Below are 23,243 nucleotides of genomic sequence, written 5' to 3'. Positions count from 1 at the left end.
CCCATTCCCTCACTGACAAGTAAATTTCAAGACAATTTGAACTGCTCTTTGCATGCACACAATGGAGTGTAGAGCCTTGGCACATATTCTGAGCCATTTATATCAACACCTCAATTATCTTCCTCCTCTAGCACATTAGAAAGCTAATCTTTTGAAAATACTTCTCTCTGTACCAGTGTCAGGAGACAGGGAGGGATTTGGGAGATGCAAGGCAAAGAATCCAAAGCAGCAAATATATAAGGTGATCGACTCCAGAGAGCTAATGTACAACGTGCAGGCCATGTCAACCAAGCATTAAATTCCTTTTGCTTAATAATTGCTCTTGCCATAGGAAAATACATCTGCTTCCAAAAATCTTCCACTAGTACAAATGATGTCATTATTTTCTTATCATGTAAAAATGGTATATTTACTAATTCTTTTCATTATAACAAATACTTTACATACATATTCCTCATCTGTTACATACCTTAAATATGCATAATAATTAAGCATGAAATACTATTATGCTCATTATCAGCTGAAATCTTTTTAAACTCTTACAGAATCAGCTCTGTAGCTTGGTATTGTGGGTTGCTATTACTGAGTTTTCTTAACTATAGAATGCATGATTTCACTGAGTGGCATAAAAATTAAAGTTCCTATGTTCTAACTACACTGAACTCTGTGTTACAGCTCTGATGTTTCCTTTTAGTGACTGTATGTAATTGGTAACTAGTCAGAGCCTAGGTTTCCTGCTCTGGAAAATGAAGAAAGGAATAATAATGTTTTGTAAGTCCCTTATGAAATGAAAGTTTAAGGGGTGCTTTTTCTTTAAAAAATATTTTACGTAGATGTTTTATAATCTCCATACTAGTCATTTCCTCTTCACATTTTAACAATTAAATTGGCTTACTGGTATTTTTTATCAGAAGCATCTGTGTTGGTATGAGCCAGTTTTCCCTGGGGCCTGTGTTAAAAAGAACAGCAGACCTGAAGTTCTAAGTCTGGGATTACACACAAGTGACTGTGAGCCAATTTGACACCACTTACATGGTAATCTATGAAGAAATAACACACTAGATAATTTGTTAAAATCCATTCGTGTATCTGACTTCCTGAAAATACTATTTTCAATTAAGAGGAAAAAAATAATAAAATGTGTAACCTTTTGTTTGGACAAGAGAGAAAAGATCAAAAATAATTAGAGGCTGTCAGATGGGTGTCCTAAAAATCAGTGTGTGGATCTTCAGGCAATTGGGATGTAGCAGATAAAGTGGCAGGGGACGAAACAGCACTGTCTATGAAAGAATGTATAAGAATCCACCCAGATTTGTGGACAGTAAGTAGCTCAGCTGAAGTCTAGAGTCTGTACATGATCGCTGTGGCTGTTTCCCAGTAAATATCTGTCATCTGCAATACTTGCTTGTGTTAATGTTGCCCATGGTTACAGAAAGTGTGTCTGAAACCCAGAATGGATGTGGCTTTGCCCACAAAAACCATTTAAATGCGGTATAAGTTTCAGGAGAGGTTTTCACCAAGGAAGAAGCAACAATCTGGAATGCTGTGGGCAAAGAGCAGAAGCTGAGAGTGTCCATTTCAGTTAAAAGACCTTACGGTGGCCATGTTCTTTTGATTCTCCATAAAAGACTAGAAAGACACTCCTAAGCTTTGTAGGACTTATATAGCTGGGGTATGTAATTAGTCATCCAGCTTCAATGGGTGTTTCCTTTAAAAATAGCTTTTAATTAATTAAACCCGGTGTTTGAATAGCTGACTGGCTGGGTGTTGACCAGATACTTGTGACCTAAATAAAAGGCCAAATGTTTTCACTAAGTAGCCACAGCTGTTATTAACTTTAACGAGATAAAGTGACAAATCTATCTAAGCCTGGCTGCTACTACACATTGCTCAAACTCAGGGAAAGTTTTGAAAGCTAGGAAACCTGGTACTTCAATAAAAAATTTCAAAGGCATGTGTATATGTAAATGCCTCAAAAATACATTTATTCACAGTAAATAATATTATAATATTATTCTGTTCATTATACAAGGTACCTATTTTTTTGATACCTTATTTTGTCCAAGGTTGGTCATCAAAGAAGACAAAGCTATCATAATATTATTGTATGATTTGAATTAAAAGTTACCCATTGATTACCTGGATTATGACTTAAAACAAAGAAAAAAATAGAATTAAAGGTGAATTTAGAATTTGTCTAAGAAATGTAGATACTCTGTGTCTAGTTTTTACTGTATAAATGAAGACTATGGGACCTAGCAATTAGAGCACTTGTTTAACTGATTGACCTGCACAGAACATAACCAAAACAGATTATATAGGTTAAACAGGTGTGTCAGATCTATCTTGAAGTCAACTGACATACAAAAATAAATAAACAGATATGTAGGTAGGTAGGTAGGTAGGTAGATAGATAGATAGATAGATAGATAGATAGATAGATAGATAGATAGATAGATAGGGCTAAAGTCTGTAGACGGAAAAAGAAATAGGATTTATCCATATAAGGATTCATGTTCCTTCCATGAATTCTGAATCTAGAAGGGAATAAATTAATTTATAAGCTCCAGGAGTCCAGTTGAAGAGAAGGAAGAGGGATTATATGAGCAAGGGAGATCAAGATCATGATGGAAAAATCTACAGACACAACTGAACCAAGCTCATAGGAACTCATGAACTTTAGACCGATAGCTGTGGAACCTGCATGGGACTGGACTAGACTCTCTGCGTATGGAAGACAGTTGTGTAGCTGGGTCAGTTTGAGGGCCCTCTGGTAGTAGGATCTATCCCTGGTGCATGAGTCAGCTTTCTGGATCCCATTACCTATGGTTGGATACATTGCTCACCCTTGATGAGGGGAGAGGGCCTTGGTCCTGACTCAACTGAATGTACCAGGCTTAAATGTTCCCTCATGGGAAAACTTATCCTTTTGGAGGAGGGGAGGAGGGGAGGAGGGGTGGGTATGGGGGGGAGCAAAAAAGGGGGAGTGGGAGGAGGAATGAGAGGGGGATCTGTGGTTGGTATGTAAAATGATTTTAAAAATTTTAAAAAAAGAAAAAATTTTCTCATAAATTTAGATTTGGGGCACTAGTCTCTTGAAATATTCATTTCAAAGCAAAACATCAGGAAATTATGAGGCACTAAAACTATTTTTGTAAAATAAATAATGTTTTGTAGAGAGATGTGACATACTTATTAATAGAAAAGTATTCAAATTCTAATGCATTAGACACATTTTAAGATTCACAACTCATTTCTGGATGAATAAGGGATAGATAGTGAAAGAAATAAGATTCCATAAGTTTTCAGATATTATTTCGTGGGCCTTTTTTTTTTTCCTTTGCTGTGTTAGGGATCAAAATTTGGGTCTTACAAAGGTTAGGCAAGTGCTGTACCACTGACTTACAAGCTAGGCCCTGTGTTCTGTTTGATAGAGGTAAATTCAGTATCTATTGCCCAGAGACTCAATATCATAATCCAGGATGGCCTCAAACTTGCTGCCCTAGAACGCACAATCTTCCTGCCTTAGCCTATGAGTTCTGGGATTCATATACACACTACCATACCTGGTACACTGCTTCTTTACCTGGTCCATGATGGCTGAGGTTTGTTGCAGAGAATTGATAGCAGGGTATTGCATCAGATTGAGGAAGAAAATCAGAATGCCAGTCACTGCTATCTGTAGATTAGAAAAAGGATTCGAATTTATTTTCAATTCAGAGCATTTGAAAGCTTTTTACAGGAGATTACCACCTGTCGATTTTAAACCCATCAAATATTAACTTAAAACTAAAGCCTTATATCTCTTTTTTTTTGAGAAGCATTATGTAAGTTGGAATATAAAGTAGGATATGCTTGAATATGAAGAAATGTGAGGAAAATGCTAATGGTTTTAATAGTAATGATTGGAGCAAATGTCATAAGTGGCTAACATACTAGTACTAAAACAATGCAACCAGAATCATAATTTGGTTTGTGATGATTGTTCCTTTCCAGTTATATTTGCCTCATGTTTAGCAGACAAAAAGCCGTGAAACTGATTTGCTCTCTGACAAAATAAATGCTTATCATCCATCTATATTATGAAAGCCCTAGGTTAAAGTCTCCTATTCAAAGAAGAAAAGGCATAATGCTAGCTGACAAAATTGTGAGTCAAATGAGGCGAGGAGGGTTTACATAAAAGACCATTCCTTGAATTGAGCTCTCTCAGTAAAATATATTTGTGATAATTAGAAGGGAAAGAAATCTTTTGAGGATGGAGGAAAGTCATGTAACTGAGGAGTGCTATTGTATACATGTTATCAACTATATAATATATCACCTATAGCCCACTGCTGAATTTTTGTTCATTAATTGATACTTCGCTCTCACAGAGGAAGTTGGAAACAGTTTTATAAAGTGCATTCTATGCATGTGGTCTCAAGTCAACACTGTGCAATTTTTTTCCCTTGTGCTGCAGAAACATACTAGTCTTATGTATACCAAAGCCCTAACAATAATTATTATGGACTAGATTGTGCCTCAATCTAAAGTCATATAGTGAAAATTTAATCCTCAATATGATTTTTGGAGACAGGGCCATTAATTAAATAAATAAGGTTAAAGGAATCACAGGAATGGGCCTTCAAGCAGATAAGGTTCCTGTCTCCACTGAAAGAGAAAGAGATGCCCAACTTCTCTCACCACTTAAGATTCAGATGCAAGTTTGTATAGTAGGAATACAAAATAGCAATATCCCTATAATATATATAATCCCTATAAAGTCATGATGAGAAACTGGAATTTTAGGTACTATTGTTAGGAATTACTAGCTTCCAAAATGGTAAGAATATAAATTTTGGGTGGTTTAGCCACCCTGCATATGTCTTTCTTACGATGGGCCCAAATAATATGCTCATCAGACACCAATAACCTTGAAACTGCATTCTCTAGTGGAGCAATATATTACTTTTATTACCCAAAAAAGGTGAGTTATCTTCGATTCCTTTGTCTTCTGGAATTAAAAATAAGTAGTTAAAATCTAAATCTAGAATCCTCCTAAAAGTGCAGACTCCCAAGTCCATACCTTCCCTCTGAGCTTCAATATCATCAATTTTTCACTAAGTAAAACTGCCTACCAGATCAATAGGATACCAGAGTTTTTAATGTTATTTAAATCCAACCGTAAGCCAAACCAAACTTTGTACTTTTATTACTATGGCTCAATGGAAAAATCAAAAAACAAAACAACAACAAAAACAACAACAACAACAACAACAAAACCCAACCCTTTAGGGGTATAAATAAGGATACATTCTGGAAAGCTTGACAGGTAGGGTATACACCTTTATGAGTGCAGATTAATGATACAATGTGTGATCTTATGACATGAGCATCAAGTTTTGTGTAGTTGTAGGTTTCTGAGATTGGGACAGCAGTGACTACAATTATAAATTTGAATATCTACTTTTTGAGACTAAACCTATTAAACAACGAAACTAGGATAGGTTAAAAAATTCTCCAACTTCACCTGGTAGTGGTGGAGCCTGCTCTTTGTAGATAATGAGGGGAGTAAAGAAGACATACTAGGTTTCTTGATATTAAACTTATTTCATAAGGTCAGTGATAGATTTCTATTTACAGCAGTAGGACTGTATTGCACAAAGGATCCAGTGGGTTAGATTTCAATGTAGAAGCAAAGTTTGATTGCACCTAAGAGTTGTAAAAATTAGAATCTAAAATAATGGTCTCAGATGTGAAAACAAGATTACTGTAATGAATAAAGTTGCTTCATGTTTGGTCATTAAGAGAAAATACTGATTCTTGCATGTTCCTACATACAATTGGTTAAGTTGATTGCCCTGTTTTTGAGTACAGAGTAGTTCACAGTGACATTTCTAATGGATCAAAGTAAGTTAGGCTGGGTACCTTGTTCATGAGTAGAAACCAAAATAGACAGGTAAATAGATAGATGATAGATAGATAGATAGATAGATAGATAGATAGATAGATAGATAGATAGATGATAGACAAATAAATGATAGATAGATAGATAGATAGATGATTGGTAGGTAGGGAGATAGATGATAGATACATAGATACATAGCTATGTAGCTAGAAATAGTGTATCATTTTCACCATTAGGCTAAGAAGACTGCAGTTTCTATCTTGTGCTCAAAGTCATAGTTCAGGAGTTCTCTTCTCAAAGTGTGGATCATGACCCCCCATGAGCAGTTGAATGACTTTTACACAGGAGTTACATATCAGAGATCCTACCTATCATATATTTACATTACAATTCATAGCAGTTAGCAAAATTACAGTTCTGGCTGGGCGGTGGTGGCGCATGCCTTTAAACCCAGCACTCAGGAGGCAGAGGTAGGTGGATCTTTGTGAGTTTGAGGCCAGCTTGGGCTACAGAGTGAGTTCTAGGAAAGGCGCCAAAGCTACACAGAGAAACCCTGTCTCGAATAAACTAATAATAATAGTAATAATAATAATAATAATAAACAATACAGTTCTGAAGTAGCAACAGAATAATTTTATGGTTGGGGGTTGCCACAGCATGAGGAATGGTATTAAAGGGTCACAACATTAGGAAGCGTGAGAACTGCTGTCATATGTAAAGGACCCTCTGGAGAAGTGCTGTCATGTTGTAAATGCAGTTTCACTTGATGTGAAACTGAAACTTGTCACAATGTCTACCTGAGTTCTTCATAATAACTATCTTAGCTTCTAAGCATGTGAAAAAAATATACTTAAATAGATCAGCTTAATAAAGGAAAAACTTTATTATGGTTTAAGAGGATGTAACTAACCCATGGCTGCTTGTCTCTCTTGCTTTGGATACAGTATATCATGACAGGTGCTGTGTGTGTGTGTGTGTGAGTGTGTGTGTGTGTGTGTGTGTGTGTGTGTGTGTGTAAGAGGAAGCTGCTTTCTTCATTGTTTCCAGGGAGAATGGTGAGAACATAAGGAGGCTGTAAGTGTCCTTTTTAATGAAAATACATATATGACCCAACCTTCTTCTCTCAAGTCCCACTTGCTCCCATCCAAATACTAACCAGCTTTGACTCTGCTTAGGTTCTGAGATTAGATGAGATTAGGCATGACCATGAACTTATGGCCATTAATTAGGTCCATTTTGTAAATATTCTACCATCTTCTAATAGTGCCACAGAATTGTGAGCAAGCCTTCCACATATGGGCCTTGTGGAACACTCTGTATCCAAAGTACTGTACTAGGTTTCTGGTCTTCAAAGTTTCATGTCCATCTTACACTGAATACACCAAGCATTCAGTCTGTCCAGGGAGTCCTAAATCTTGTCTTCAAGGATTAATCAAATGCTCAAGCTCACTATTTCCTCAGAGACTCACAACAAACTTAATGTAGGTTGGTCTTTAAAGGTTAGGAGGAAATGAGTTTACATACCATGAGTATATAGTGGCTCAGGGTGCACATTCCCTTTTCCAAAGGAATAAGAGGATTGGGTCAAAATGAGACTGAAATGCAATAGAGCTAACATTAAGTACTCTGTTTTCATATCCCACTTCTAGGACACAGAGTAGTATAATGTGAGCTGGAAAGGGTTTGAGCAATATCACCTCTATGGACTTACTAGCTGTATCCTTCAGGACCATTCTCATGGGTCAGCTAATCTTATTAGTTACAGTTTTCCTTGCAGGGACACCAAGTTGTTCACATTTATAACATGCTGGAATTTTCACTGCAGTTAGGGTTTATTCCTTCAACTTCTCTAATGGTCCTTTAATGGCTGTTTATAGGAAATACAATCCCATTATATACTACCTGGTCTCTCAGTCTTTCCTTTGAAACCTTGGTGGATGCTTTCATGAATCAACAACTTGAATTTTTATTTGTTTTCCTTCTTCAATTTTTATTGATTCTCTTTGGATTTCACATCATCCATCCTAATCATCCTAATCACACGTGTCTCCCCATCCCCTTGCTTCTGCCCTCTGCCCATGCCACCTTCCCTCCAAAACAAAACAAAATTGAAAAGAAAGAACACCTTTTGAATTTTTCATGCCTACAACACTGTATTTGTCATTTGCACAGTGTCAAAATCTGCCTCCAGAATAAGCCATTCCTGGGTGCAAACATACTTTCACAATGAAGTCATAAATCAAACACTCCAGTGTCTAATGTAAGACATCTGTATAGGAGGCTTTGGTCAGAGAAGTCTCAGAGGTCTCAAAAAGAACAGAGGCTCTTACCACCCCCCTTAGTTATTTTCCAAGATCAGCTAATAATTCCATACTCTTGTAGACACCATATATCTTTAATTCAAGAAGTAATAAAATTAAGATGAAAATGGGTTACTACATCCTTCCATGCTGGTGTCTATCATGGTGCTAGACATTACTTTACAAGCTGCTGGGGGTAAAGACGTGGGAGCCCTACCACAGCTGTGAACTCTATGAACTATAATGTGAACCGGCTGGGCAAGACATGCACTGTGGTGTAATAATGGTACGGCTGTTAAGGGGGGCAGTATAACTAACCCCAGTTGTAGTTGCTCTACACAGGAGAATTCATGCCATGTTGGCATTCCAAGAATAAATCTCTTTTACAATGGATTGTTTGGTTTGGTTGGTTCATTTCAATCTGTCCCTACAGGAATACTGGCCTTTAACTTTCTTTGTTATCTGTAAGTGTCCTTGTGGAGACTTGTTATCAGGGCAATGCTGGTCTCATAAACTGAGTTTAGAAATATTTCTTTTGCCTCAATTTCTTCCTTAAGTATTTTTAGAATTCTTCACTGCAGCCACCAAGCTCTGGAATTTTCTTTAATGGGAACTTTTTTTTTTATTGATTCATTCTTACTACCCATTATTGGTCTGAGTACCTGTTCTACATTTCATGATCTCTTCTTCTAAGGTAATATATATGTAGGGATTTGCTTATTTCTTCTAGATTATCTGATTTGTTGATACATAACTCTACAAACTATTTTTTTTAATCATCTTTGGAGTTGTTTTCTTTGATCGTAGTTGTTTTTCTAATATCTTGTTTTTTCTGTTCTTTTTTTTTCTTCATTGTATTAACATTTAGGCTACTCTTTCTCTTTTATTTTGCAACATTTTCTGGTGTAATGTTGAGTTGATGTTTTTATGTCCTTTGAAACAGTATATTGGTCTTTGTTCTTAGGACTGATTATTATCTCTGCCTAAGTTTCTGTGTGTTAATTTAAAAATTTTAACTCCATGTCTCTAATTTTTCTTTTGATTTCTTTTTTCGTCCATTGATTTTAATGGCATGTTGCTTAATTTACACATATTTTTGAATTTCACAGAATCATTTCTAATGAATATTTTCAATTTCATATTACAATAACTGAATTGTTTTTGATGAAAAGTATCTGAATGATAAAGAAATGAAAAAATTGACTGAAAACTGCTATAATCATGGTCTGTTAGATACTCATAGATACGATGCTTATTTTAGAAAAAAAGAAAACTCCCAGAATTAAAGTTCTAAGGGTTACCTATAGAAACTAGAGAGCGAACAGTAGTTTAAAGCAAAATATCAAGAAAGAAAGAAATAACAGCGTTAAGAATTACAGTTAAGCCGGGCGGTGGTGGCGCACGCCTTTAATCCCAGCACTCGGGAGGTAGAGCCAGGTGGATCATTGTGAGTTCGAGGCCAGCATGGACTACCAAGTGAGTTCCAGGAAAAGGCACAAAGCTACACAGAGAAACCCTGTCTTGAAAAAAACCAAAAAAAAAAAAAAAAAAAAAGAATTACAGTTAATGCAATAGAAAGTTAGTGGGAAAAATAAATACTAAATATTATTTTTTAAAGAATAAATAAAATTGATAAATATTTAGCAAAATTTAGCAGAAAATAAAAAAGAAGTGCATTAATAGCCATTAAAAAGAATATTAATATAGATCTCACAGAAAAATAACTCATAAAGTACTATAGTCTTCATTTATTTGGCAGAATTGTATTTAATTAAGTTTAAAATTCTATATTATAGGGGGACATTATTGAAAAACTGAAATCACTGAAGGTTATGCAGCCATCACATTGTAATGCATCTAAAATCAAGGAAATCCTTATTGAAGCAGTATCTCAGTTACTTTTATCAGAATATGAGGGAGTTCTCATATGATAACAACACTGAAAGATGATCACTAAAATGTATGAGGGTTATCCTCAATATTCTCATAAGTTTTTCCCATGGGGGAGAAAAAAATCTAACCAAGTGCGAATACGTCTCGTAAGTCTTAAATGAGACAGGCTGCTTGCTTGAATCTCTTAAGCACTTCAGTATGTATCACACTTATGTCCATTTCCACTTGACATCAGAGCCAGACAAGACAAAGATTAAAAGGATGATGGTATTAAATAATGTAAGAAAAGATTAACTGAGTAGAGAGTCTATAATATAGAGACTAACAGATATGGGTTTGCAGGAATATGGCAACAGAATTGAATGCACCAAAAGCAGGAGTCAAGTTACAACAAGGGCATAAAACACAGTTGTCCAAAAGGAAAGTCCTTTTACAAAACGCATGACTAATATCTTTTGCATGAGCTGCAACTTACAAGGATACAAGACTAACAAGTGAGAAACCCTCAGAGTAAGTCAATTTTTCAAAATAGTTCCACTGATGTTCCATGATAACCTACCATTAGGGTTTGGTGTGAGATTAGGTAAGTGCCATCAAAACAAACATTGTTAAAACATCGAAAGATATCTAATAATATCTATCCTGCATTTCTGTCTGTGAAAAATAAAAGTCCAAGACCAGCTCCATCTAACTTTTTCCAGGTCTAGTGTTCACTAAGTCAGTGACTCATGGTGATGTTCAAATAGTGTCTACTCTTAGCAAGAGTTCCCAGCTGTCACAGCCACTCTTATATACTGGTGCCTCCACCTAGAGTACAGAGTGAGAAATGCTCTTTTTCTACTACTACCCCTCAGGTTAGACCCCAAGTCCACTCTCTTCAGCTCCTCTGTTTTAACCTGCTAACTTTGCACCCAGTTAAAGCTATGCAATCCCTACAAAGACCATTTAAGTTTGCCTTCTAAGAATTCTGATGTAAAGGGTCTATGCACTTAAGATCTATGACATGTACAGAGGAAACAAAGCATGGTTAATGTAATGGCAAGGGATCTAAAAACCTAAACATCTTATTGTTTTACTGAATGTATTTTCAAGTTAAAACACTAACTTATCCTTTATTGGAATAATATATTCTTTTTTTTTTTTTTTTTTTTTTTTTTTTTTTTTTTTTTTTTTTTTTGGTTTTTCGAGACAGGGTTTCTCTGTGTAGCTTTGCGCCTCTCCTGGGACTCACTTGGTAGCCCAGGCTGGCCTCGAACTCACAGAGATCCACCTGCCTCTGCCTCCCGAGTGCTGGGATTAAAGGCGTGCGCCACCACCGCCCGGCAAGGAATAATATATTCTGTAATACATTCATACATAATATCTCTGGCTTGAACACTGTATTATTGGTGTAAGAAAGATTATCTGTCTTTGGCAATGAAACAATTTTCATTCTTACTAGTACTCTAATAAGAATACTTAGCCACACTTAAGGCAAATATTATCTTTTTATTTTTAAAAATCTTTATGTTGTGTTAAGTATCATTCTATGAGATTTGTTAAAAAAAAACTTTCCTAGTTTATGTGAAGTCAAAGTAACCTGACAACATATCTCTCATAGATATTTTTTAATAAGTGAATTTTAGATTCATATATGGGTTCTTAGTCCTCTGATGTTGGTTGTAATGGCTGTTTCTAGCTTCACTCTTGCTTCTGTCTCTGACAACTTTATGCTGCAGAGTCACTCTGTACAAAATGACTCATCAAATTGGGGGGGATTTTTCAGGTGCTGTTAGTATTACTTCCACCCACTCAATTCTCAATGGCAACTTACAAAATGTCACCTGCAATTTAAAAACAATACTCAAGACTCATTGAAAGGAAGTTCTTTTCTACCTTTTCCTGTAGCTAAGAGTCATCTCAAAAGATTTCTTTTACGAGAGTCACCCTTTGTAGATTGGAGAATAAAATGTTCTTTTTGAGAGGTGAGGAAAAGAATGCAGTTATGCAATTAGTAGGGCTATTTGGAATTTCATTAATGCATTTCATTATCAATATTTACACAATGCCTTCTATGGAGAAGCATTTCATGTTTGGGTAATTGAAGGAAACAAGATAAACCAGGTCTTTACTTTTATAAGCAAGTGGCAAAATAAATAGATAAATTAAAAGTGCAAGTGATTGAATTGGTCCCCAATGGAGTGGGTTTAGAAATTGATGCATTGTTAGTCAGCTATTGCTGCAAAAGCATAATTATTTAAAACTAAGCAGTGAATCCAGTTCCCATGACTATGAATTAATTCATGTAAATCTAGCTTGAGCACAGAAGACTCTGATTTGTATTGCAAGGTTTATGTCAGGTGGGATGGCTTTAGTCATATGTTTCTTTTGATGTTGGGTTTATTGAATAAAAGTTATTCTTTAGGCAATGACAGAGAAATAAGTAAACAAGCCTGATGTGTCAAAGACATATCAGTTTTCCTTCCGCTTGCTAGCATCCCATTGGTCAAAGTCAGTCCCATAATTGTAGCTAATGTCAAACAGTGAGGGATATATTTTCTCTATTCAAATAGTCATCAGGGAGTATTTGTTACATACTATTCTAATCTTAATATTAATTTTATTTTTATGAAAACATTAGGTATGTTTTCAAAAGAGCAAGAAGATTAATAGGGTTGAAATTTAGGCACAGAAGAGGGGGATGATATGATTTGGTGACCAAAAAAGAGATAAGGGCCCACTCTGACACTACAGACGGAAGTCAAGACTGTTCTCTAACTACAAATAAAAGCCTTTGCATTCTTTGATGTAGAGAAGGACAAGAATAGGGTTACATTTTACAAACCAACTCTGTACCTTGTGCAATATCTTCATTGGAAGAGATCATGGGTGAATCAGAAAGGAATTCTTGGGTGGCCATGGTTGCAACTCAGGAGAGAGGCTTTGAGCTGAAGCTGGATGATGATAATAAAAGAAGACAAAGCATTTGGATATGGTACATAATTTAATGTCAGACTTGTTCTCCCATGAGCTTTTGTTAGCTCAGAATTATTTGGAGATGGAAGATATAAAAAAACCCAAAGATGATAGCATCCCTACATTTTGATTATATGCACCTCAACAAATCATAATTTGAATAAGTAAAATAAAACAAAAGAGGAGGAGGCTATAGTTAGTAAGTAGTTTGGGATCTAAAGGTTTACTGTGGACAGGATGCTGACCCAGTGAAAGTTCAAGCTGCTGTGGGATGTGGTTCTCTATCCTGTGAATATTTGCTCTGAATGGTTGATAATTAAAACGATGTTTTGGCTGGTAGCCAGGCAGGAAGTATAGGTGGGACAAGCAGACAAGGAGAATTCTGGGAAGAGGAAGGCTGAGTCAGGAGTCACCAGCCAGACACAGAGGAAGCAAGATGACAAGGCAGAACTGAGAAAAGATACCAAGCCATGTGGCTAAACATAGATAGGAATTATGGGCCGCGTGGTGGTGGCACAATGCCTTTAATCCCAGCACTCAGGAGGCAGAGGCAGGTGGATCTTTGTGAGTTCAAGGCCAGCCTGGTCTACAGAGAGGGATCCAGGAAAGGCGCAAAGCTACACAGAGAAACCCTGTCTTGAAAAAACAAAAAAAGAAAAAAGAATTATGGCTTAATTTAGGTGTAAGAGCTAGTCAATAATAAGCCTGTGCTAATGGCCACACAGTTCATAATTAATATAAGCCTCTGTGTGTTTAGTGGGGTCTGAACAGCTGCAGACCAGGCAGGACCAGGGAAACTTTCCAGCTACACCAAGCATAGCTGCTATGGGTATGACTGTACATTCAATTTACAGTCATCAGAGATATAAATTTTAAGACCATGAGGGACAAGAGAGAATTTAAAGCCAGGGCTCACATCAGGATCACATGGACAAGTTATGCAAATGGGAAACAAATAAAAGGGACAATAATTAATTAATATAAGCTGTCATGTATCAAATACGTAAGTTGTATCTTCAGGAAAAGAGCAAAAAAGAGGTGTTTTATTGAGGCCTGGAGTTGCAGTTCGTTGGTGAATTGCTTGTCCACCATACCTATGTAGATCACTGCCTTTGATCCCAGAAACATGACAACAAGTGAAAAGCGGGAAAAGTTACACTTATGAAAAACTGAATAACCCATTCATAAACAGTAACTAAAATGAGCCTCAGTGTAGCACATTACAGATGCTGTGGAAATAACCACAAACTTCATAACATAAAAAGTGAGATTTGATTTCAGGTAAAACTTATCTCTTCCTCTAGATAACTGCATTAATGTATCACAGTAAGAAAAAACATGAAGATGTTTGCTGAAGGATTTTTTTTCTTTAGTGTCTCACTTAGAAATGGGTTTTACAGAAAGAAGCCATATGAGGACCCTCAACCTGAGCATCACATATTGAGGTAATGGCACTACAGGGCTCTATTTTCCTAAACATGAGAAAGAAGTTAGTAAATGAAATCTGTAATATCACAATGTGGAACAGCCCTGTTCGATGTGTTAAGTCATAAGATATTAATCACAAACAACCCAAGGGTAATAATTAGAGCTTTAGCTGTAAAAATGCTTTGATTATAGAAACCAATTATCAACTATTCCCAGTTAGTTATCTATATGGAAATAGCAACAGAAATTGGAAGAACCATCAAAAATGATAAGGAAAATTGTAGAGATTATGGGCAAAGCATGCTTATGCTTACAGTGGGAAATTGACCATTTGCTTTCCATTTACCTAAATCTCTAAAGTCTGTGCAATACACATTTAGTGTATAAGATAGTGTACATAAGTGTGGGTGTGTGCACACACACATCTGTGTTTATGTCATGAAAATGGTCTCTAATTGTACAGAAAAAGATCAATTGGGCTTACAGGCATCAGGCATATTGTTTGTTCAGATGAATCACAGCCACAGCTCCAGACCTGGATGCATTTAGAGAAATAAAACTAAAGCCACAATTTATCTGAACATTGAGCTGATAAAGACACATGGCTCCAGGATGATCTCCCTCAGTGACTTTTTTCCAAGTTGATATTCCTACTCATGGAGGGATAGGATGACTGGGAAAGGTTGAGAAAGCTAAGTAAATCTAAAGGCTCATTTAAAAAAAGAAAGATGAAAAATAACTTAAGGGCATGAATGACAAATTTGATATGGAGAAGTCATGAGAAGCATCTAAAAGTTAGTGTTTTAGTTAGGCTCAGGGACACAAACCTAAAGAAATAAAAAAAAAAAAATACAGCCCTTTCCATCCAAAGTATTCAGTTCTTCATCAATAGCAAAAGTTTTAGGAGAACCGAGGGAAAGCCAAGGACAAGGAGAATACCTCAGATTTCTAACATGGGAAGGTGTGATTGAATCAGTCCATGAAAGAAAGTCTTTTGGAAATGAGCAATGATATCTCAAGGGGGATACCGAACAATCGGAGGAAGACAGCAGGTTGCAGCTGGTAGAGATGGAATATCAGATGCAGGTGTGAATGTCAGTAGAGTAAGCCTACAGTGGGTTCAGTGACTATGGAGGGAGTCTCCGTAGGTGCAGAGGGAGCTGGTGTGGACCTGCAGGGCCACTGTCCACCAAGTGGGTTCAGGCTCTTTCTTCTCCAAATTAGACAAGTTAGCACATCACTGCTTTGTAGTTATTAATGATTTAGCTGTCTCTGTTGGCTGTTTTGATAAACTGGCTAATATATGTGCAACAAATGACTGGCCAAAAGTAGAAGTCATCCCCTGTAGAGACCTTGCTATCTCTGGGGACCCTGTCGACAACTGTGACCTCAAGCTAGAAATCCAACACAGGAAGAGTGTCACAAAGACTGATCCGTATGAGCACAAGCTGCTTATCACTCCGTGAAGCAGTGTTCCAGGTAAAACTGTTTTAGAATAAAAATTGTTCACCTATGTCTCTAGAAAGATGCCTAAAACTCTGTGTGAAAGGTATCATTTGGGTCAATTTGTGTGTGTGTGTGTGTGTGTGTGTGTGTGTGTGTGTGTGTGTGTGTGCCTGGTGTATGAGTTGTGTGTATGAATGTGTTTGTGAATGTGTGTATGTGTATGCATATGTATATGTGTGTATGTATGTGAGTGTGTGTGAAGGTGTTTGTACGTATGTATGTGTGTATGTGCACGAGTGTGTGTATGAGTGAGTATATATGTGTGTATATGTGTATGCATGTGTGTATGCATATGTGTGTGGCATTGCATGGACACATATTCATGCAGCTGCATGTACATGTATACCTATATACATGTGTATGGAGGCCAGAGATTGACAATGGGTACCTTTCTTCAATTCTTCTCTTGAGAAAAACTCTACCAGTAAGCCTGAAGCTCATGAATTTGCTTAGGTTAGCTGGCCAAAGACCTTCAGGATTTCTCGGGCTCCCTTTCTCCCCTTCCCACAAGTCTGGGGTTAATAGGAGCACATTGGCACTCCCAATATTCTACATGGGTTCTAGATATCCAACATCAGATGTTCACGCTTACACTACAAGCCCTTTAACAAATAAAGCATCTCTCCTGATGATATGTTTAATTTAGCTATCTGTTTTTATTTTTCATAGAAATAATTTCTGAGATAATAATGACATCTTTCCCCCTCCCTTTCCTCCCTCCAAATGCTACCAGATTTCCACCTCCCATTTCTGTCTTTCAAATACACAGACTCTTCTTTCTTTAATTTTTGTTAGTGTGTGTGTGTGTGTGTGTGTGTGTGTGTGTGTGTGTTCCTAAATGTAACATGCTTGCATTATTGATTTGTACAGTGGTACCTGTATGTATATGTTTTCAAAACTCACCATTTCGTATCACATCTTCTGAGAGGACTGTGTCTCCCCCTCTGAGCATTCCTTAGTTGCCTGTAGCTTTTGTGTAGGTTAACCTTCATCCTGCCCTCTCCCTGTCCATATTAGCATGTCTATTGAGGCTTGCTGTTTCAGACTGTGTTTAGGCAGTTGTGTTGGTGAGACATTAGGATGTAGCTTCTGACACTTCTAGGAGACAAAAGCTCACAGCACACTCCTAGTTCCTCCGGCCCCTTTAATCTTTCTGCCCCATCATCTAAAATGATCCCAACCCTTAGGTGAAGGCATTTTGTGTGTGTGTGTGTGTGTGTGTGTGTGTGTGTGTGTGTGTGTGTTTTGTTCTTTTTACTTACTTTAATATATTTAATTCACCTAGTTTGAAAGGTCTTCTGCTACATTTACAATGTATCAGTCTTTTTACTCACAGTGTGTCTCAAAGCACTTTGTGAGGTATTTGTTTCTCTGTGAGGTCCAGTTATCTTGTTTAGAAATGGCCCAGTCTCTACGAAGCCCTGTCTCGGCCATTCTGTTTGGTATGGTTCCCAAGCACTGAGCCTAGACCACTGGGCAGCTGTAACTTGTTGCTGAAACAGACTCTTTAATAGTCTTTCCACAGCTCTAACAATGTAGGCTAAAAGGGAAAGGGAGGAGTATTTTATAACATCAGTTAAAGGCATTGCCAACATTGTAATCTTGACAAAAAATGTTATACACTTATTTTTAATAATAAGGAGTCTAACCTAAGATAATCTCTTTGATTTTGAGTCATTTGACATTGTTTGATACATGTTCTTGTACTCTTTCTCTGGGATTTATCATATACCTGAAATAATTCTCACTTTAACAATGAATATTCATGTGATAGCCTTAAAATGAGTTAAAATGTTATTTTTTCCTTAATTAATCAGGAATACATTTATAAACAGTTCCCTAAGTTCCACTTGCTAGGAAACCACTTGGGGGAATAAGCATTAAGTTGTTCTTTTTCTATTTTAGACTGCCAGCATGCATTTTAACAGCCTTTCAAAGATTCTTCTTTGTGTTTTACAATTGAAAAGCAAATAAAGTAATTAATTTAAATATTATGCAAAGAATATATAATCTGTTGACTTCTTCATTAAGTCTGAAATGATTCTGTCACACAGAAAGAAGCTGGAGTAATGTGAAAAGTGAGCAAGCCTTCTCACAGTGAAAATGAAAAGCCTTTTAAATTGCTACTCCTCCCTCTAGCGGTAGAAAAAAACCCATGCATGTTTCTGGCTTGGCAGTCATTCATCCTTGAGAGAAAACTTTCAGGGTGAGCTGAATTCAGCACAGTTGTTTTGCAGCAACTACAAAATACAATTGAATTAATAAAAAAGACAACTACTGTTTAGCTTTTGAACCTTGAATTATATATATATATATATATATATATATAAAATTTAAATGATTATTAAATATTAATAAACAATAACTTCCTTTAGGCTTGGTGCAAAGACTGAGAAGTTAATTTCATACTGAATACTGGATAATATAGACCAACTGTCTGCTTTGCCAATCTGGATTTTCCACTTAGTAATTTTTACATGGGTAGTGGTTTTAAAAAATTACACAAATTTCAGAAATCTTTGCTTTCAAATATTCCTATCCTTAACACCAGTTCAGAACATGTCTTATGTTATCAAGTAATGAATGCAGAATAAAGCTACTCTCCCAAAAGTTATTTGAGCAATTTCCTTCCAAGAACCAAGAGAAGGAAAGAATAGCATTGTAACTTGCAAATTACCTGAAGATTCTTAGAAATGTGACTCTGGCAGATAATGGCTATATAGAATATTTTTCTTTCTGAAAGTAGAATCTCACTTTTACAATAAAACTGAGAGGGGCCAGTTGATAGAATGCAGAAAAACAGTGAGCATGGGATTATGAAAACAAAAGAGAGAAGGAGATACCGCATCGGTATCAAGAAAGATCTAAACAATGCAGTATGAAAAATTATGAATGGGGGGCATTGTTAATACATCAATTCATAGTTTACCTTCTAATACATGAGCTACTTATGTCTTTACTGTCTAAACATTTTTTAAGCATTCATTAAAGGCCAACATATGTAATTTAGTCTTTCTTCAGTTACATATAATAAACTCTCAACTCAGTGGGCATAATACTATTCATTAGATCTCATATTCTTCTCTCTCTCTTTTTACTGATTGTTTTACTTTTTTTGAATTGTTTTGTTATCTTATTATTACATTCAAGTTATGCCTATTTCCATTTCTAGTTTAGCATGTGCTATGTAAATTCTCTATGAGTTTTGAAACCACAAAACATTTTCTCTAAAGTTTATATTAAGTTGTGTTTAAGTCTCCCAAGCATAAAGAATCAGTGGCTTTGCCCTGGAGCTTTTGCTTAAATATTAGGAATTTTAAAAAAAATCACATTTCCAGAAATCAAAATGACAAATTCGTGGAGCGGGGGCATGAGAAAAAAATAAGGAAAGAATGGCACCAGGAGAGTTTAGTATGCTGTATATGGCAGTGCTTTTGAACAACTCTTTCCATGAGTCAGAAAAATCTGAGCAACAGCTGCAATTAGGGAAGATCGTCACTTTCAATCAAGGTTCATGGGTGGGGGATGAGATGAGGGACAAAGGGGAAGGAGGAGGGAGTGGGGAGGGGAGGGGAGGGATGGAAATGAAGGCAGGGCACATCCTGTACACTCATGACATCATCCTCCTGCTCATATATATATGGGGAATGGCCAGAGCATCTTTCATAGTTCCCTCACTTTCAAAGCCAGCTGAAGGCAAGAGGAGAGAGCTCCTTCAGTGTCTTTCTGACTGTCTGCACCTGCTTGTCAGAAGGCTGAAAGATGATGGCAGGAATGAACATCCAGCTGGTGTGCCTGATGCTTCTGGCTTTCAGCTCCTGGAGCCTGTGCTCAGGTAAGCTCATCTACATCTCATAACTCCCTGAAGCGATTTCTCTCTCAGTCTGATGCTACTCAGGTTAATGATTCCAGGAGGAGTCTCTCTCTCTCTCTCTCTCTCTCTCTCTCTCTCTCTCTCTCTCTCTCTCTCTCTCTCTCTCTCTCTCTCTCTCACTGCCTTTAGTGACAGAAACTGTGTGAATATCTTGTTTCTCTCCTATTCTGGTTATAACAACTAAAATGTTTGTTTTCCTTTTAAGAATCTATAAAGCAGTAAGTGAGGTTACAAGGAAATACAACATATTCATTCTCCTTTGGAATATCACCACTATAGAGAAAATAAATAAGAGTCCTAAAACAAAGATGAAAATTTGAATTGGGCTGGTCATTACTGAGGAGAATAGCAGTGCTTGTCAGCATGCAGACATAAAACATCCCATTCACAATCTTTCATTCTTATCTTTTCTCATTCTCTTAGGAGGTGACTTTTCTCATTCACTTACCTTTGTGATTTTCCTCAAATTATTTTTGACTCTATTTGTGTGTTAGGACATGGGAAATAAATATCAATAAGTAAATGAGTGAGCATTATTTTTACAGAATATTATTTCTAATGCAACACAAAATGTCCCAAGTCCTTTCTGAAAGTACATTTTATAGTCTTTCATTGTTACAGAGTCATGATATTAAATACTGCTGTTGCTTTTTTGAATGTAATTTAAGTAGACACAAACTATAGCCATAAAATTGGTATACTTATGTTTATAATAAAATTTAGCTCTAGAGTGTTTTGTACATAACAGTAAAGGGGGAGGAATGTATTATTATTAGATATGTATCAAGTCTCCTGTAAAATAAGATACATTTAAAAGAGTAATGTGCAATATTTTGATGATTGCAGTGTGTTTTAATTAATAATTGAAAACAATTGAACAAACACATTCAAATCTTATGGGATCAATGAAGTAAAATCACTTAACTTATACTTGTAGATATTATAGTTAACAACTAGGACCCGGGATTGTTAGTTCAAACCCCTGCTAGGATTGACAAGTACGAAGATAAATCTATCAGTCTGGAATGTGATTTGTTGAGAATGATTTAATTATTTTATTAACATAAGACCCTGTAAATATTTTGCAAGAACTATATATTTTTCTGTAACCATGATTTTATTAAATAGTTCCTGAAAATAGTCATAATCAGAGATTTAAATGTAATTAGAGATTAAAATAGGTTATTGATTAAAAACTATATCAATTCAAATCATTTTTCTGTGACAAATGCACAATTTCATCAGTGATTAATACAATTAATTGCATTATTCATTTTGAAAAACAAACAAACATGTATTTGTAATAAGCCGAGCCAAAGGATCTCAGGAACAACTTAGTTATTACATGCACTTTATCAGTGGGTTGCATCAGGTGGGACACTGTGTTTTAAAGACTACGGAGTGGAAGCTAGGGCAATTTTAAGCTCTGCCTTATTTTTATCATAAGGGGCTAATGGATTTTACAATGCTCTACAACTGTTTAGTATTTCTAAACTCTGCTTCTCTATACAACGCTCATAAATGGAATCATGGCCAATGTGCTCCGAAAGGAATAAGGGATCTGTTTTCAATACTACTCACCATGTGTTGATGGAGAGCTCTGCTTTTGCCTCCGCCGTTCCCTCACTTGCTTATGAGAAAATTGAAAGCACACAATTCAAAGCTCCTACTTGAAACAGAAACTGATTCCTCCAAAGACTGTTTTATAAAATGACATTTGTAGTGAAGTGAATCTCAGTATCATTTTTATTCTAAAATTACCAGTGAGTAATTCCCTATGGCTTTGCCAGGAAATAAAAAAAAAAAGAAGAACAAATGACGCTTGTATTTGATTTTATTTTGTTCTTTATTCCACACTTATTTCCTATATGTTTGAAATACTGATGGTAAGAAAGAGACCTACGGCGGCATAGTCGCTGAGGTCTATGTTATACAATATAATTAAATGTTTTACTGAGACTCAGAGATGAAGATTCCAAATCATGAATACTTTGCTTAGCAAATTATCATGTGCTCATTTTCTTACAAGCGATTCTACTACAGTAGCTGTTAGCAGAAAATTAAGCTGTAGTGTGTTTCTTTCTGAACACTGCTTTGAAGGAATTATGTGCAGAAGACAATAAGCTTCAAAGAGTGATTCTTTAAATTAATTTGAAATACTTTGGTTGCAATATAATTACAGGATGTGTGATTTCATAGTAAATGTGTGGTTTTGATTTTATTCAGACTCAGAAGAGGACATGAGAGCATTAGAGGCAGATTTATTGACAAACATGCACGCATCAAAGGTAACTGTTTTCTTTTCTTTAATCCAGTCTTAAAGCACATGTGAATATCAACTCTAAACATATTATTTTCTTAAGTTAATCAATAAAGGTATAGTTACCTACCTCAAAGCTGGAAAGGTCTTTGGGAGACATTTCCTATTTGAGAGATTTCATTTTTTTCTTTTCAACCTTCCCAATGCTGCATCCCTTTAGTACAGTTCCTCTTGGTGTGACGACCCTAACCATAATATTGTTTTCATTGCTACTTGATAACTCTAGCTTTGCTACTGTTATGAATCACAATATAAATATTTTGGGGGCTAGAAGTTTGCCAAAGGGTTTGTGATCCACAGGTTGAGAACCACTCTTCTGAGGAGTCAAAGGTCTTGATATAAAAGAGAAAATATCTATAGGACTGTCATTTTGTATTCAATTTTAATTAAGGTCTTGATATAAAAGAGAAAATATCTATAGGACTGTCAGTTTGTATTCAATTTTAATTAAGCAGCCACAGAGAATGTTATAGAGACAGAGAAACATACTTAAATTGTTTCCATGATTACTAGACTGGTGGGATGAAAGGTATATGGGCTTCCAGTTAAATACACAAGTGAAATCTAATCAAAGTTTTTTTTAACATGTTTTTTGTTAGTTATGGAAAAAAAGTGTTTCCTAAAACATGGTAACAAGGTAATATAGGAAGGAAATATGGCATAGAAGAAAGCTATGGACATGCAAACATTAACCTTGAAATCCAGTCCTGAAACCACCACTTCTGGTCTATTATGCTACTGAGTTAGTCAGTAAGACTGATCTTGGCTTTTCAAATCTATTTAAGTGCAATGATTGGAGTGTAGAACCTAGACATTTCTGACTCTCTGATGGGTTATTATAAACTCTACTACCTTTGACAGAGTTTACTCTCTTGTTCCCTCAAAATTGTTAGCTATAGATATTTAATTTTTATTGCGTGAGCTCAGTGAAGTTCTGTATTCTGAGCAAAATTTTGAAAGCTTGAGTGCACCTTTTCTAATTTACCAACCTTTGCCTGGGAACAAAACTGGTAATATATCACATTACCACTCTACCCTATGAAATTAATTAATTCAGAGTTATTGAATCATTGTGTATCA

At 36.0% G+C, this 23,243-nt stretch overlaps 1 protein-coding gene across 2 annotated transcripts in view; it reads left to right on the top strand.

Moving 5' to 3' along the window:
• The window catches only part of Nts (neurotensin), a 31,307-nt gene that overhangs the window by 2,758 nt on the left and 5,306 nt on the right, over window positions 1-23,243 (top strand). Inside the window, exons 2-3 of one of the 2 annotated variants that reach the window (XM_076553846.1) lie at window positions 19,656-19,804; window positions 22,070-22,131. In XM_076553846.1, the coding sequence (XP_076409961.1) occupies window positions 19,732-19,804; window positions 22,070-22,131 (135 nt within the window). In that variant the 5' untranslated portion in view covers window positions 19,656-19,731. Of the gene's footprint in view, window positions 1-19,616; window positions 19,805-22,069; window positions 22,132-23,243 lie in introns of those variants that run through there. The other variant, XM_006980186.4, reaches the window with a different exon arrangement.

Source organism: Peromyscus maniculatus, chromosome 18 (genome assembly GCF_049852395.1).
Source record: "Peromyscus maniculatus bairdii isolate BWxNUB_F1_BW_parent chromosome 18, HU_Pman_BW_mat_3.1, whole genome shotgun sequence".
Classification (NCBI taxonomy): domain Eukaryota; kingdom Metazoa; phylum Chordata; class Mammalia; order Rodentia; family Cricetidae; genus Peromyscus; species Peromyscus maniculatus.
This window is presented reverse-complemented; position numbering and strand designations above follow the sequence as displayed.